Source organism: Melanotaenia boesemani, chromosome 7, assembly GCF_017639745.1.
Source record: "Melanotaenia boesemani isolate fMelBoe1 chromosome 7, fMelBoe1.pri, whole genome shotgun sequence".
NCBI classification, from domain to species: domain Eukaryota; kingdom Metazoa; phylum Chordata; class Actinopteri; order Atheriniformes; family Melanotaeniidae; genus Melanotaenia; species Melanotaenia boesemani.
In genome coordinates, this window is record NC_055688.1 from 16,963,117 (window position 1) to 16,981,190 (window position 18,074).

The 18,074-nt window shown below is 38.1% G+C and overlaps 1 protein-coding gene across 2 annotated transcripts in view; it reads left to right on the forward strand.

Moving 5' to 3' along the window:
• The window catches only part of slit3 (slit homolog 3 (Drosophila)), a 267,486-nt gene extending 255,388 nt beyond the window's left edge, over positions 1-12,098 (forward strand). For both annotated transcript variants that reach the window (XM_041989715.1, XM_041989716.1), the window contains 5 exons: positions 7,224-7,378; positions 7,881-8,038; positions 8,924-9,081; positions 9,417-9,622; positions 9,720-12,098. In XM_041989715.1, the coding sequence (XP_041845649.1) occupies positions 7,224-7,378; positions 7,881-8,038; positions 8,924-9,081; positions 9,417-9,622; positions 9,720-9,973 (931 nt within the window). In that variant the 3' untranslated portion in view covers positions 9,974-12,098. The remainder of the gene's footprint in view (positions 1-7,223; positions 7,379-7,880; positions 8,039-8,923; positions 9,082-9,416; positions 9,623-9,719) is intronic.
• Positions 12,099-18,074: the final 5,976 nt, after the last annotated feature.

An 18,074-nucleotide genomic window follows, 5' to 3' on the forward strand; every position in this document is an offset into this window, starting at 1 on the left:
TGCAAATAAAAGAAAATGTCATTAAGCTTGTGTCACTTCATACTACCAGGATAGAAAGTATAAAGTCTTTTCCTGCTGCTAACAGTTTAATGTGGCAATGTTTAAATAGTTAATGGTCATACAAAATGGACATAGACAGCAGACAGCCATGTGGTTCTGTTTATACTACATTTGGTGTCTGCACACACAGACATGTTGCTACTTTTTGTTAACATGTGATCCACACATGCAGTCTACTCTGTCCATACCCCTGTTTCATATGGATATAAAACATATAACCTGGGTTATAGTGGTTTTGTTTCTGCCTTTTAAGCTTCTTTTCCATCTTCCTAACTTCAGTGTTGCCCACCTGTATATCTACAGCTCTGTAGCTGTTATGATCAATTCAACTGTCAAGTTATTTAAGGAAACTTCTGCAGGGCAGATAAACGCCATGTGGGTATGTGGACTGAGACAGTTGGCTTTGTCATAAATACAATCTGTTACCCTGCCGAGTTTGTCTAGTTTTCTTTGCACTCTAGATTTTTTTGGAGCGTTTTCATTTCTGTGGTGATATTTATTTCCTCCCAAGGATGAGGCGTGTTTTTAAATTTGGTTTGGTTGAAATGTAATAGCCACATCCTCAATATGACCTTAATTGTCAGTTTTCACAGTGCTTGACTTCTGAACAAGGCAAGAGAAAGACAAGAAGAAGGGACATTATGGAGGAAATAGGGATTGAATAAAAGGATGGAAATGATGAGATAAATCTAATTTAGCTTGGTCACAGATGGGGTGGGATGGTTGAAAGAGGCAAGCAGGCGAGAGAAAAGGACGGTCTGATGAAGAAATGGATACTTAAAAAGACAGACTGATCAGCCAAAAAACAGACTAATAGATAAAGACTTAAAAAGATAGAGATACTGATCCAAAACAGAAGGCATGAATGAAATTTCAGACAACATAATCAACAGATAACTCGGTAGAATAAGTTGCTTAAGATGGAATAAAACTGAGTGTGAAATACGGCTGAACAGCTGGATGAATGAAAAAGAACCAAGGGAGCATAGAAGGATGGGGGAAGGGAGGAGGGAGAACAGAGAAGAAACGTAGACCTCAGGCTGAGTCAGGGAATTATCCCTGTCTGACTTTATTAACTTGACATGGGCCACGCCTGAGAAACAAACAGACTGACAGACAGACTGACACAGTGCAAAAAAACAAAGTGAGAAAAAGATTGTAGATGAAAGAGATGAAAACAGAGGAGAAGAAAAGATACTGTTTACAGTAGCAGAACAAAAACAGAATGAGATGTAGAACGTGTCAAACTGGAAGACAAAATGAAAGAATGATGGCGAGACAAAATACAAAAATATATAGAATCAAGTCATCTGACCCCAATGCATCGTGCTTTTCAAAGATATGTTTAGCATTAGCAAAGGTCCGTCTTTAATCCTGAGGCTCATTTTACCATATTTTTATTTTCAATGTGGCATCTTTTGATTGCATGACTCTAAATATTACAAATGACATTGTACACATATTCAAACACATGTTCTGGATAATCCCAAACACACACAAATACTAAGGCTACCTTTTCTGTAACCATAGTACAGCTTTCAGAAAAGAACTCAGCTCAGGTAGAGAAACTGTTCTTCTGATAAACACTATGGACATTTATTTCATTTTAAAGATAGAAAATCATAACTGAAATCTAGAGGTACATACCTAAAGGGACAATATAGACAAATAGTAGGTTACACTCTCGGGTGTAGGTATAATGTTGTTTGCACTGATGCTGTGCAACAGATGATTTCTGGTTTAAGATTTAACTGTGTGAACCATCTAATGGAAAAATATTGTATTGATTGTATATATGAGATAGTGACTCCTTTTGAAAGATAGTGTTCTTTTTGTCTGGAGTTTGCATGTTCTTTCCTGACCCATGCTATTTCCATTTGATTAGTTTCTGTACTAAAACAAATAAACACAGAAATATCACCTCTATGACATTAAGGTGCAGAGCTGTTCTTTCAAATGTACAGACAAGAAGGGAAGATATATGTACCAAATTTTCAAAATGCTCCTGCTCTACAAGGGTACAATGAGAGCAGAGTATGTGTGCCTTGGTTTTGCTGCAATCATACAGCCATGGACCAGTGCCAGTATCTGAGATCAACAATCTCCAGGTTGACTATCTTGTGTAGAAATCAGAGAGCCAGAAGGGCCGTTGTGTTAAGTCCGTTTTGCAACAACTGTAACGGTTCAATTTTATCTTTGGCATAAATATTACATTGTTTGACTTTTCTGTTTCTGGATATCCATTACAGTAAAAAGTTTTTTTTTTTATCTTGTGGTGTTTTATCAAGAAATCACACATCTTAAATGGACCATACCTACATAGCACTTTTTCTACTCTTGTGCCGAGGCCTGAACGTGTGGTCTGGAGAAGCCTGGGATCAGACCATCAATATTTTAATTAGCAGATGACCACTCTTATTCCTGATTTATAGTAACTGCATTGTTTACATTTACATTTAGTAATCTATATCAAACCCACAAAGGGTATTCTTGAATGCTATTTGATGTGTCATGTTTATCCCTTTCTCCATTAAATATTTGCACAGCTACTACCCAGGCATTATGGTTCATGCTGCTTCTTGAGCTCCAGAAGCCTCCACAGAGCAACTTTAAATTTACACTATAAAGAGGAGACATGTAGCAGGACAGAGGAAACGCTTGTAGTTCAATTATATAAACTCAGACATTCACACCTAATACACTATGCACAGGGGCACAGGACCGAAAAAAAAGGATATAAAGCAAATGTATGTAGGTCAGGCACCTACAGACGTGTAGAACTGCCCAGACGACAGAGAAATAGGGAACAAGCACAGAAATGAAAAGAAAACACAAAGAACAAAAAACAATAAATATGTAGAAGTAGGAGGGACTGGAATAAAAAAAAAGACACTGACAGAAGAAGAGACAGGAAAAGGTGTACAAGTCCTTCACTGTGCCCTCATTAGCAACAGATGAAACAGATTATGCATGCCTAGTGTTAAATGAACATTTGTGTGTGGGGGAGTGTGTGGAGAAGAGGAAAACAGAGCATGTGTTTGTTTTGTATTAATGTGGTGCCCTTTACTAAATGTCAGACTAATCTCCTATCAGGTCAAAGAGAGCACATCTACTGTTTTTCATTGGCAGGGGACAGAGGGTGGATCTATTCATGAATAGAGTGATGAAGAAAGGTAAAGGCAGCAGCAGAAGAAAAGGGTGGAGGGATGGATGAGTGGGCAGAGAGGAGGCAGTAAAAAATGACAGAGGATAGCTAGGAAAGGACAATGATGGATGGGTGAATGGAGGGAAAAGGAAAACTATCTAGTGTGGTGAGACAAAGACATGGTTTAAAGTTGTACTACGTAACTGTAACACATTGTAACATCTCTGATGCAACTAACCGGTACCACTGAATAAGTGGAAAGCTTAAGATTATTTCCCTCCATTGACAATCTCATCAAGGGGTAACAAGGTAAAAGATACCTGCACTGAATTCTGTAATGGAGAGACATCATGTTGGAAATGTCATCAATATTTTTAATGCACTCAGTTCAATGTCATTTTGATTAAAAAGATCCTAACACAAATGTTGTTTTTTTAGCCTGCTGTTGTTTGCAAGAAGATATTTTTTCCTTTACATTCCTCAGGCCAACTGCGGGTGGAATGCAATGGTGAAATTCTTTGGACATCTAGGTGGTTTCTCAGTAGCCCAGATGGTGCAGCAACACAGAGATTTGCTGCATTTGCTTCCATCATGGAATGATTAGCATATCTTGTTATATGCTTATTATTCAAGTTAATAATTATATAGCCCTGGCCTTTAAGCAGTGTTTCCCCTACAGCATTTCATAGCCACATAAATACCAAGAATTTCAGTTTGTGTGGCTTCCAGAATAAATAGAAATGATTAAACTTGCAGCAATAAAAATTCAACCTCTGACAAATATGCAGCTTTTCCATGCAGTTTCTATTCAGATTCAGGCTGTCAAAAAGACTTGTGCTCCTGGATTTAGATGAACAAGAGGGAATTACGAACTGAATCTCTGACCTGAATATAAAACAGACAGACAATCCTTGAGCATTATAGGTTTAAATGTAAAAAGTCTATTGAGATATTCTAATACTGAAACTTCAGAGGCCTGAACCAATGAGTTGTCATTCCTGGAGCTCTACATCAAAACACTATAAATCTACTCTAGAGAAGTACAAATTTCATCTGAACAGGCCAGGCGGGTTTAAAGAAAGCTAAAAAAGAGGGAAGGAAAACAGCAAAGACGCTCTCTGTTCTGCAGCTGCCATCTCAGCAATGACTAATTGAGGTTACCACGGTAATATGGAACTGGGATGCCTGTCTGCTGAGCATCATTTTAATCAGATTGGGCTGTTCAGCACACACATACACAAACACACACACAAACACAGTTTACAGAAACAAATGCACATGCGTACACTTATGGAAGTATACCCTCTCACAAACAATTAAATCCATTTAAAAGAGACTCAAAAATCCAAACATAAATATACAAACTATAGTTTAAGTGCTGCCTACATGTACCATCCTAAACACGTACACTCACACAGGCACAGAGCAAATGTGGTTTAGAAACATTGTAAGTAAATGAAAATAATGTATAATTAGGTTTAAGAGTGTAAGTGGATCAGCCGAGTTGTCTCTTATCCAAATATTGTTTTTTTAATTAGAGATTAAATCTATGACCTGAAATTACTTCTGGGCTCTCTGATGAGCAAATTATATATATAAAAAAGCCCATTTTGGATTTTAGAAGTTTTTTTTTATTTTGGTTAATTTTTGTGTGTATGTATGTAGTCATTCAGGGTTTTGGACTAAGAGGAAATTGAAGTCCCTTGTGGGCATACGTGAATGCAACAAGTTTAAGAGAGAGGGGCAGTTACAATCTGCTGTGTCTTCATCATTTTTTTAATCAAATTCTGTAATTGGCTTTATAGAGAGCCAACACAGCCAGCTTCAAAGAAGCTAAAATATATCTAGTTAATTAAAAAGTTCCATGTCCAGCATTTTCAAAAATCTGCATTTTGTCATGAGTTAAACAAGACCATGCAAATTTATGTAACTTTATTTACATATTTTTAACTTGCAGAATCACTCATAAACATGCAAAAACATGTGTCTCCTCCAGGTTTTGAGAATATCCACACTCAGATCACTAATGAGGTTTAATGTATGCAGACTTCAAACTCATAGACTTATCTGCAGGGATGGGCAGCTGCTAGGACTCAGACATACAAGTAATTTACTGCCACCTGGTGGCGCTTTGGTCTCACAGCAGGTGCTATTCCTCTGTTCTGAGAGATGGACAGTTACAAGCACGCATAAGTGTGCTGAGACACATTTATGTTTGTCTAAAATTGAGTAAATAAAGCTTCTGTGCAACAAATCAATTTGGGAATGTTTTGGCTGTATGAGCTGCTTTTTGGATTTCACCATTTGAGCAGATGGAATTAAAGGAGACGGGAAGCTTTTAGAATAAAGGAAAATAAGCTTTAGAAGAGGAACGGGAGTGGGACATGAGTGGAAAATGGCATTAGGGATAGATAGGGGATCATAATAGACCTGAAAGAGAAGTAGATATGAAGAACCATAAGGAAAAAGAAGATGAGGAAGGAGGTACAGAATAAAGAGAAGAGTGAGAGATATATGGGGAGGGGAAAAGCAAAAAAAGAGCAAAAAAAAAAAACAAAAAAAAAAACAAAGTAAAGATAAGAAAGGAAGCTGGTGAAGCAGATAACCGATCTTTGAGGCTAGCAGACCATCATTTCGCTTGGTCATAACAGGCCTGTTTGAGTCCATTATTAAATTACATGGCTGCTAATGGAAACCATGTATGTGTCTGTGTAGAGTCTACAGGGAGGTTCTTATTTGAGACCACCAGCTACACACAGAGCCAGACTGATATCCAGAAGCTTTTGCTGGTGTTGATTGTTACTAATAGTAGTGCATTCATCCAAAAGGTGCATTTACATGTGAAGATCCTTCAGAATAATGAAACTTAGATTTCCTAAAGGTTATTTGTTATGCAGGAAAAAGGCAGTCAGAGTTCAAAATAATGTTTTGACTGTTTTTAACGCCTGCTCACATGTTTTTATGTATTTTGTAACCCTGCTCTGCTCTGTTCTCTGGTTTTCTCCTTTTGGATAGTCAGCACTTTTCTTTGCAAGTCACACTGGCCCTCCTCCAGAACTTACAGCATTGCTTCACTGGCTGTTAATGTAACATCGCTGTAATCTGAACACTGTAAACAGCTGTCAGTCAGAAGGGACTCAAGGCTCTTTAGCTTGTTAGCCTAAAAGCGGCTGCAGACAAAGGGAAGTATTGTGCTGGTGTTTAGCCGTTGGAGTCTGCAAAGGACCACCAGCAGAAAGAGCAGCTCTTCTTGTTCTCTTCTGTTTTTGATGCTCTGCAAGAAATTGGGTGAACGGAGGCACAGTCAACTTTACCACCCCCCGACTTTAGCTCCCCCCACTTCTTTCAGCTTTGCCAAACCACTGTCTCTATAGCTGTCTGTCACCCTTCCAGCAAAAACCACTTAGTGGAGGATCTCAGACACACACATTCACATGCAAACACACTCTCTTCCCAGGGTCGGACATGGTGCAAAAGGTCATGATCCTAGATCATTGCAGAAAACATTTATTCTTCTAAAAGAAGATATCAACTTAAGCAAAAAGGCTGTATATTTTACCACAGCGGTCCAAGTTGTGTGAGTACAGCTTTTCAAATGTTTACATTTACTTTCACCCTGAAGCGTAAACGCATCCGAATAAACAAGCCCATGTGGTGCCAGGGGCCCCATTCTGGGCCTCAACCCTCATGATAGAAAACCATAAGCTAGATCAAGGGTATCATTTAATCTATTCCAAAAGAGCTCTGCATCAAGAATGTAATCAGTCTGTTTTATGTGCATATTTATCTGATTTCTTTTTCATTTAGTTTTGGTTGATTTGCAAACACAACAAAACAAAACTTATAAGGTTTGACTTTTTGCAGTCTGTTTTTTGTCCAGCACTTCTAGGTTGCTCTTTCATTTTTTCCCCCTTCAATGATTCTCATGTCTGGTATAGAATTTAGCTGTAATTTATCATAATCAGAACCCCACAGAAAAGCTCTCCTTTTCTTCTGTTTGTCCGTGTGCCTGTTACAGCGTCGAGTCGGTGAATGACGGACTTTTCCACACAGTTGAGCTGTTGATTCAGAACCGCTCGCTAAGCCTGGTGGTGGATAATGGCGCCCCAAAGAGCCTGGGCAAGCTACCGCGCCAGCCCTCCGTCGACCACAACACTCAGCTTTACATAGGAGGTATGCACGCACGCACACATTAATACATATTTGTAGACTCTTGTACAAAGCACCCAGATGTTACTTTTGCATGCTCTTTACTGCCTTTTTGTGGTTTTAATTGGGTACATACAAGTATAAACACAAGCAACATGCTAAATGCCCACACAAACTAAATCCCTGCAGGGGTTGTGGTGAGGAAGTGGAAAACTATTTTTGTTCAACTATTCCTCAAAAAAGGAGCAGGACACACCTCTAAGAGCAATACGCCTTTTTTTCTAGAGTGCTATTGAGCAACATAATGTTATTGTGCAATAGTGAGAACTATTATGCGGTTTTTACTGGAACAATGTGTTTCAAGAACAAAACAAGAACAGAGTTTATTAATCATCAGTCTCACTCTTCCTGTCAATATGCTATATTTTTTCCACATTAACTTGTCCGTCTATTCTTTTATCCTAACAATTGTTTCTTTCTCTCCACTTTATTTATGCATTTTTTTTTTCTTGTGTCTCATTCATAGGAGTACCATCCCAGGTTGAGGCTTCAGGTTTACGTCTGGGCCCTGAGCGCTCCCTTCAGACCTTTAATGGCTGCATCCACAATGTTCGGATCAATGAGGAGACTCAAGATCTGAGTTTTAAATCTACAGGAGGACAACTGCAAGCAGTCAAAGGAAAGGTAATTACTTTCTGAATGACTTATTTTGGCGAATGGCCACTAACTGGGTGCGGTGGAGAAACTTTGGAAAGAATTCTGAAACCAGTATTGCTGTTAACGACCCCAATAAGAATATAAAATATTTTTTTTTCCATAGTAGAACATAGAAAACACATCAAAATCAGACCTTTCACTTTAATATGAAAAATGTTAGCTTCTCTTGTATTAGATCAAGCAAATATCTGGGAACTGAGACAGTTGTTGGATCTATTAAAGAAAATTCTGCTCCTTTCTTGTCTGATAAAGGACTTCAGGCGTTTGGTGTTCCTGAGTCTTTATTGTATTTTGCATTTTATTTAGCATCAGATGTTTTGATTTGGTGGAAGGTCTCTACTGCAGGCAGAACACCTGGACTTTTCTACTTTGTGCTTTTGCAATAGATGCAGTGTGTGATTTTACATTGGCTGGATTGTTGGGTAATTCTCATCAAAGTTGGTGTCCATAGACTCTAATATTGCCCCATATCATCAGAGATTTAGGCTTTTTAACTGAGTGCATTTAACAAGCTGGATTTTCCTTTTCTTCTTTAGGTCAGACGTCTGTTTCTGTGTCAAAGTTTGAATGAAGCATAGATTTTGAGATTTGCTATGTTTGTGTTGTATATTGTGTTAGATTTAATGAAACATCCCAACCTAAGTAGAATTAAGATTGTATCATAGTTATGCTAAAAAGTGACTTTGCATTTCCTTCAACAAGAAAGTACATATATCCACTTTGGCAACATAATCAGACTGGCCCCAGTGCTGATAGAGACTGTTGAATTATATCCAAATGTTTGTCAGGTTAAACTGCCTCCATTTTTGCCATTACTAACTATGTCTCCACCTTTTCTTGTCCTGTCACCAGGGTGATGGCATTCTTGCAGGATGTCATTCTTGCAGGGTGTGTGCACAGGGTGCCTGCAGAGAGGGAGGGGACGCGGGGGTAACTTGTGATTGTCCTCCAGGACGCAGCGGTGCCCTCTGTGATGAGTTGACAGCTTCTAATCCCTGTCAGAACAGCAGGTGAGCCAAGACAGCAGAGGCCTACAGTGGTTTGTAAATGTGTTTCCACCATTTAGCATTTCTACTCCTTGATTTTGGTCTGTAGAAAAAATAGTTAAACTGAAGCCAATGCAGGAGTGCCTTTAAAGATACAGATTAAACCCTTGCCTATCAAACTGTGGTTCATACTAGCTACTTTCGTCTGCTATATACATTTTATGAATTCAACAAGTGCCCCATATGAAACGACTTTTAATCACTTATGACTAATAATAATTTCACATCTTGTGTTTCTACCTGTCTTAAAGCAGCCAATGGGAGATTAAGAAGTTTTCTCTCTGCTCTTCCTGTTCCAGATGTGTTCATGGTGTATGTGTGGCAAAGGGTCAGACTTACAGTTGCCAGTGTAATGAAGGCTACCAGGGTCAGTACTGTGACCGACGGCAGGAGCCTCCAGCCTGCAGGGGGCAGCGCTGTGGACGAGGGGAGTGTCGGGTGTCAGAGGGAGGAGAGCCGGTCTGCCACTGTCAGCCAGGCTACACTGGACCAACCTGTGACACAGGTAATACTGGAAAAATTAGAAAAGAGGATCAATTAGGACACAATATGCATGGCAGGGGAATAATTGTCTGCATGTGTCTCCTTTACCTGACATGCAGAGCTCACATGTCAAGGAGAAATGGTGAGGGAGCAGCTGAAGCGTCACCAAGCCATGAGAACGTGCACATCCACCAACAAGGTCCCCCGAATGGATTGCTCCAGATCCTGCCAGACTTCAGCGCCCCCTGATGTTTGCTGCGGCGTCACCAAGACCAGACGGAGGAAGGTGGTTTTCCGCTGCACTGACGGCAGCTCGTACTCGGAGGAGATGGAAACGCCTCTGGAATGTGGCTGCTCCAAATGCCCGTTGTAACAGCACAGCAGCTTTGTTTGTTCAGCGACACACACAGCTGCCGTCAACGAGGCTGTCGCTCCACACTGATGAGCACCAGCACTGCGTGAATAAGTTCCACATCCTGTTTGACCGCTGCCAATTAATTGCCAAGAGAAGCCACAAACAAAACAAAAATGGGACATGTGTGTGTGATTTTTGACAGAGAGAAAATATATTGTAAGATATAAGTGAGAAACATAGAACTTATTTTTATTATGGATGTTTTTCTAAGATGATAAAAGGACTGATGAGTTGTTTTTAATATGTTGATTATATGTGTTATATAGCATAAAAGTTATTTTCTACCTTGTAAGAAGAAAAAAGTACACAGCAAAATAGATTAACATTCCTTAAAAGTATATGAATTTATATGTTTGTGTAAATTTATAAAATATTTACCCTAACCAAATGGATTTTATATCTCTTTAAGTGTATTTGCATGATGTTAATGTGAGTGGTGACATGTGAGAGGTTGTGGACGCTGAGGGGGGAGATCTGAGAAAAAGGAGCCCCATTGATTCCACAAGGGAAAAAGGTGGCAGTCTTTTGTTGTCCTCTCTCCGAGGCTAAAAAGGGAACTGTGTGTGCCTTGCTAACCTGCTTCACTATATAATGGACATCATCCTCACATCTACGTTTCCACTAAAGACTCTTCACAGAGATGATTTAACAGTTTGTTCTACTTTTGTGCATCTTGTTGTTCGCTTTTGTGCACCAGATCTGGAGCGACATGAAGTTTGAAATGAAAATCTGAACTTGAGTTTATTATAAATTAGGAATGTCCATTTAAATCAGGAAAATCATGCTGTAAATTCAGCTTTATGTTGGTCCTGAATCAGCAAGGTGGGATGTTAGACACAGCAAACAGCGTTTTGAATGGTTTCATTTTTCAGTTCATTGTTGCTCCTCATCATGAGTTTTTCCAAAAGCTGGTTAAATATGCTCATTACACCAAAGTCAACTGTTTTTGCCTTAATAGAGAAGTAATATAAGACTGAAATCAACAAAACTTCAAGTTTTTGTGTCCATATTTTGAAATTTTGAAAGTGTTGCTCCAAGATTTTCAACAGCTGCTGATGAGCTACGAGTAGATATACGTGTTGTGTTGGCCAGCGACAGCCGTCTCATGATGACACACAATGACATTTTTGGTTGGTCCTTTTTAGTTTCCAAAAGAAATTATCCTGAATATAGCTTTTCCACATCTTAATCAGGTTGTGTTTGAAGTTTCTGTTAATTATAAGAGAACAAGAGAAGCCTTAATGATCCCAGTGATTTTAATGGGAATTATTTGTTGTCCAAAAAATACATCAGAGCTTCACGCTGAATGTGAAACTGCTTTGTCAGCTAGAAACATGTCCTTTGCTCCCCTCTGTCAGTGTTACTGAATGTGTCATAAGTTATTGATGAAGTAATGTGCTATAAATTTCTAAAAGGCATTTAATGGACTCTGTGTGGAGGTTAAAAAGTGCCTTGTAGTTGTTTACCAAAAGACAAAATGCTCCAGTCTGATCACAGCGAACCTCCTCAGCAACTCCTCAAATGACAAAATCTGATTTCAACCAAGAAGCCATGGCACAGCTGAAACAGCTTCTTCTCTGGGTTATACACTAACTGTTAACTAACACAATTAAAGTATAGAAAAATTTATGATACTACTGTATTGTTTACCTAATACATTATTTCTTTGTTTACAACTGATGCAAAGTGCTGCCACAGGTTTGCAGCTAAAGCTTCGTAAAGCTTGCCACATGTCTGTGTTATTCTTGTCTTCCACCATGACTTTTCACACCTCATTCCCCTGGTATCTCTTTCCTTCCCTCCAAACATATGTTTTCAGCATTTTCCATTAGTTCTTTGCTCCCTTTATATCTTAACCTGTAGCCCCTTCCCTTTGCCCCTTTCATGTCCTCTTATTCTGGTCTTAAAGATTTTGTTTTCCATTTTGAACGGCATAAAACACCTCAAATCCTAGTTGTGGACAATAGAATTAACTGTAATGTCACTTCCATTGTATAGGTCCTGGATTTAAAACATAATTATGTGACTGATGTTCATTGAAGCTTATGTTGAATGTTAAAATTAAACTACCACCAAAACTACAGTCATTCAGTGTCTGAGTTCTTCACATCAAGATCAATTTACTGCAAATGTCAACATTCACATAAAGTCCTTAATATCATTTAAGGTGAAATGGTGGATGGAGGAGAAATGTATAGTTTACTTTTTTTTTATTTTTTGTTTCAAGTTTATTTTATTTTTTATTTTTTGTTACAACAGGATGTTCAATCAGCAATGTTCAACTGAACTGAAAATACTGTTAATTTCCAAAAGGAAATTGTATTTTTGCATTGAATAATTAGATAAATAAAGTAAAAATAGATAAGCGTTAGCTGACAAACAGTTGGAAAGTTAAAGTTTAGCAGATGTGGGAAATCTTCAGAGATGTTTGTAGCTTGGCAACTACTGAGCTGGTGATGGCACACCAGCAAACTTCCATTGTTGATAAAATGGATAAAAACCGACAATAATAATTGACAGTCCAGTGCTTAAGGGTGATGGCTCCAGGCATTAATGACTTCCTGTATCTTTCTGTTTATTAGAATATTGTGCAAAACTTAATTTATTTTAGTAATTTATCTCAAAAAGGTAAACTAGTATAGACTTATTAAATGCAAAGTGAGATATTTAAAACATTTATTTATTATAATTTTGATGATTATGGCTTTCAGCTTATGAAAACACAAAAATGAAAATCAGTGGCAGTAAGTACCGCAGATTCAACAGACTCCCAGTTTGATCATCAGCATATAAAATGTGAGTCAGATGACACAGGAAACATTTGTAGTTGTCTGCCTGAACTTGCTCACAGACAGGCCTTCATTTACTATATGCTTCTCATTCAGTCAGTCAAATGGTGTAGCACTTTCATTGCAAGATACCAACAGCTTTAGAAGATGAACCAATAAAAGTAACAGAACCATTAAAAGCTTCCCTGATCCCCTCCAAGCCAACAACATGTGCACACACCATCACACAGCTAAAACCACACAAGTGTAGTTAACAAAAGCTGATCCGGAGTGAAGGAAACCTCCTTAGTTTATAAGGAAAACAAGGAAAAAGAGTGAAAAGTTAAAACAGAAACATGCACATAAAGGGACAAACAAGTGAATGCTAAGTGTAGGATATTAAAAGATAAAGTTATGGCATCGAGCCACTGGTGTGGCTATAGCTAAAACTGTGACATAATGTAAAGCATTTCTCATCACCACAACATAACTCTGCATGTCCTCTTTCATTTTAAAATCATGTAGCTACACACATTTTCTCATGTTGACTGTAAACTGGTTTCAGTGGTCCTTGGTCTATTTCATTCTGCAAGATGCCTGGTTTTAGGTCATCTTTGCAGTTGAGAAGACATTGAACTGGACATAGTCCCATTTCTCATTATGTTGTTCATATTGTTTGTAGGAAAGTTACTGGGATGAAACCTGAAACTGAACTGTGGTCGACTGTAAATACTGGGATCAATACTAATGCAGCTGCTGCCTTCCCCATTCGCAAAACATTAAGGAAAACAAATATTGCTACAATATTAGCAAACAGTCTGACCCTTCTTTGCAAACCGTAACAACTTTTGACTGGAATTCCCTCCCAGTTTGGTTTTGAGCCTAGAAATCAAAGTTCAAAATGAATCCTATAAATTCTTCATCAGTCCTGAGACTCATCACTGGCCACTGTGTCACCTGTACAGGTAAATCATACTTTTTGTAAGATAAAACTTTTTGTTACAGATTTAATGATAAAAGATTTATTTTGACTGTTTTTATTTTGTTTTAGCTGCAAGAGTAAAATAGAGCAGAGCTTTCTGCCTGTTGCTTCAAAGGTTTGTCCTTTAATACTTCTATTTCCATACATATATTTCTGAGTATGTATGTGTGTATTTACTTATCTGTTGTTATTTTATCATGTGTATGTTTTTAAAGTAATTTTGAAGTAATATATATTTGTTCTTTGTTTTTGTTTTTGTTGTTTTTTTTTTATAAACCAGGGAACCATGAAGATCCTATTTGCATGGTTGCTGCTGTTTTCTACCACTGTGCTCTGTCAGGATCGTAATCACCGCTATCAAGGTTTTATACACAAGCATATTAATGCAGGGATGAGAACCACTCAGTGCACTTCTGTGATTGGACAAAAAAAAATCGTCGAACTTAACAGCAATCTGTGTAGAGAGACCCATACCTTCATCCGAGCCACCACCAACCTCGTTAAAAATGTCTGTGGCCAGGCAGGAACGCCGCATGGTAGAAACAGAATAAGTAATCTACCTTTTGACCTTGTTGTCTGCACAATGAGAAACTACGGGGTCAGGCATCCACGCTGTGAATATGGTGGAAAACCCCGTACCAGGAGAATTATAATAGAATGTGACGGTGACCTTCCTGTGCACTTTGTGGGGGACGTTATGTGATTCAAGAACTGATTCCTTGCTTTGTAAGTCAAACTTTTTAAATAAAGAAACAGTTTGACAACTTAAAGTTGCGTGTTCTTGGTGAGCAGTCGTGATAATGTTGTTGTGATTAACAATAAAGAAATCTGTTTAAAATGCCAATAAGTTATTTCATTACATTTAATAATTTAATATCTACTATCAGCAGGTATCCTGAGAGCACAACACAGCATTTGACTGTGCAGATTAGCCTCTGTGGTTTTGTAAAAGTGTTTTTGAGTCACAGATCTGTATCTACTTCCATTTGCAACTTTATGAATAAATTGAAAAATAATTTAAGGAGGATCACTTTACTATGCGAACATAATTTGGTCCTCTGTGTTACGATTTAGTTTGACTGTTACAGCTGAAAATAATCCATGTTTAATTACACAATACTTAATGTTATTTATAATCCTAATTCTTTCTCTCCATCCCATCATTTCACCAACATTTCCAAACACTGATATTCCATTGTTCAAACAACTCATGTGTGAATGTTTAGGAAAATGGTATGACTGAGGTTCAATCAATCAAACTATGTAGTGCTTTCCCTGCAACACCAAGTACTTTCCTAGATAGAGCAATAAAAGCAATAGAACTATTACAAGCCCTCTTGAACTCCTTTCAGCTGCAACACGCCCAGCATACACACATAAACACACACCATCACACAGATAAAATCATGTAGAGATAGTAAGGATATAAACTGAAGCTGATCAGGAAAGAATGAAAGGTGAAAACACAGAAACATATAAAAGTGAGGATAAAAAAGCAAAGCTGATGGGTAAGTTAAGAGATAAAGTGCAGCCATAGAAGTAAATTCATAAAAAAATAGAAATCTGAAATTACATCACAAAAAAACCTGGAGTGTTACTAGATCTGAGGGGGCATAGCAGATCTATTTTATATTATCTGTTATATGTTGTTTAATTTCCACTTTTATTTTATTTAAGTTTCTTTTTAACTTGGCAGTTCTCTGGTGGCTGACTGGTGTGGGCCATCCCAGACCTGTTTAATTCGGCCAGATGTCTGTTTTTACGTCATCTATGATGTTGAGAAGATATTCAACTGTGACATAGTCCCACTGTCAACATGTTGCTCAGGTTGTGTTTGTAGGAAAGTTTAAAGTCCACTGGAATCAAGGCTATGCCAACATTGAAACTGAACTATGGTCACTAACTTTGGAGATCTGGGATAAATTCTGATGCACCTGCTGCAGGCCCCATATGCAAAATCAGCATCTTTCCACCAAAATGTTAAACATGCACCATGGACATGGAGAGATGGGTGTGTTACTCAAGTTAGCAAAGCAAAAGCAATTAATATTTAGTTTGTAAAGGCTGATCATTAAGGTCAGCTTTATTGGCCAACTAAGGTAAGTACTCACAAAAAAAGGCAATGTGTTTGTAAAATAAAGGAAAAAAGTGAAACTGTTCTCACAATCCTGACTGCTGGCTGCAGAAAGACTATAAACTGAATAACAAACATTTTTTTCTAAGTTTGTAAGTTGCTTCCACAAATCCTTCTCGTTTCTCAAATCTCACGCCAGCAGATGGCAGCAGAGTCAAGGGAGATATTTTATTCATGTCTGCGTTTCCATCTGTTCCAGTCCAACCAGGAGGCTCTGAAACTGTCAATTTAGTTAAGGAGAGTCAGTAATGCCTTGTTTGTGTGCGTCTCTCAAAGTGTTCATTACATTGCAAAAGTAAAAACAAAAAAAGAAAAAAACATTATTATTATTATTATTATTAATATTAATACTATTATTTCTTTAGATTAAACAAGTTTTTTAAAATAAAATATCAGTTAAATGTCAGCTAAAAATTGCTTTTTAAAAAGCCAAATTGTGGTGTGGTCGTCAATCTTAGGTCAAGTCTAGAGCAGTAATTCATAACCATGGGGCCACGGCCTATGCTTGGGGCTCTAACGCCACCTAGAGGGCTGCAAAAAGGTTTTCAGTGAGGGCCACAGGACTGCATAACTTATCAAGTGAGGACATTAGAACTATTGCTGTTATCCATAAGGAGCTTAGTTGCAATGCATCTTCACACCACTGGGTGGCAGTAATGTGTCAGTTGGTCAACAGTGTTAATGAGTGGAGAAAAAATCAGGCAGTAAATTGAAAGATTATAGAATTTCAACTAGATACTGGAGTTGGCGTTACAGCCATTTTAAGCCAATACTACTCTGCAGACAAGCATTAAAAATACTGCTGCCACCTACATTCCCTCTGTATGGTCCAGGCAGACAGCCCCTGGATGTAAAAGGGTATTTTAAGGCAGGGCTCCAGACTGCGACAAATTGGTCTCATTTTGCGACTAAAATGTGAGACAGCGCGAGTGAATTTTTCATCTACTTGCACAATGGCGACCAATACATTTGCTGGTCTTTTTCTTTTGGCGACTTTTGGAGGCAGACGTGAATGAACGTAGTTTACTCTTCCCAATGAGGAGTGGGTGCTGCGCAGACCCCTCCCCCGTCCAAAAGCACTCATAAGAGGCTTCTTCTCGCAGCAGCAGCTTCTAGCTGCATTCAGAGCAGACGACGTTCACCTCTGTTTAATGACCAGCCTGAAAATGAAACGTACAAAGCTTCTGCTGGAGGATCCTGCGCTGGCTTACCTTCAAAGTAATGTCCACTAATAAAGAAAGTGGACAAAAATATTTAAAAAGTTAAAAGTGTTGTGACATGTTCCAGACTCCACATTAAAACGCAAAATACACTTAAAAACTGAACTAAAAAAATAAAGAAAATATTGACAGTATTATTTTATTGTGTATTTTATTTTAATAAATTAATTTATTTATTTTTGTTGTTCTAAACATTTTTAGGTTGTCTTTTTATCAATATTTGCCTTTCCCACTACATCCCTCTTTATGGCATTATTCATTACAACTTTTTGTACTAGGCTGATTATGCTAATTAGCGACTTTTAGGACAGCCAATAGCTACTTTTCTTACTAAGGAGTTGGGGACAGTGGCTGTAGAGGAGTATCAGTCCCTGAAGCTGTTTATTGCCCGGATTTACATGGACAAGTCCTACCATGCCCTATGAGGGATGATGGTGACAAAGTTGCTGTTCTGCTTCGACTACAAAGTGAAAATAAAATCAAATAATCAAATCTGATTTGATTTGATTTGACAAGTTCTATGTCTACTGGTTTTGTATTAGTGCGGCCAGTAAGATGTTTTATTTTTTTGTTATGTCAACTGCTGCACAAAAAAAGTGAATTGTAAACATTATAATTTCTGAATTTATTTTTCAAGTATTTATCACTAATACAGTGAAAATGAGAGGAAATGTGAATATTTGCTAAGCAAGGCAATTTCATTGTTTGCCCCTAAATTTTCTGCTTGCGCTCCTAAAAATTTAACTTAGGGGTCACTGTGCCCTGGAGCCCTGTAAGGGAAAGCTGGAGACTGGTAATATGGAATTTGAACAGGACATCTAAGTTGTCATCGACTGATGAAAACACTGTTGGGCCTTCCAGCCATTAAAGTCACTTGGTCTACAGTTGCATACAGTGAAGATATCAAAAATAGTTATCCTAATGTGTTCACAGGACTGGGAAAATTGAAGGGCCC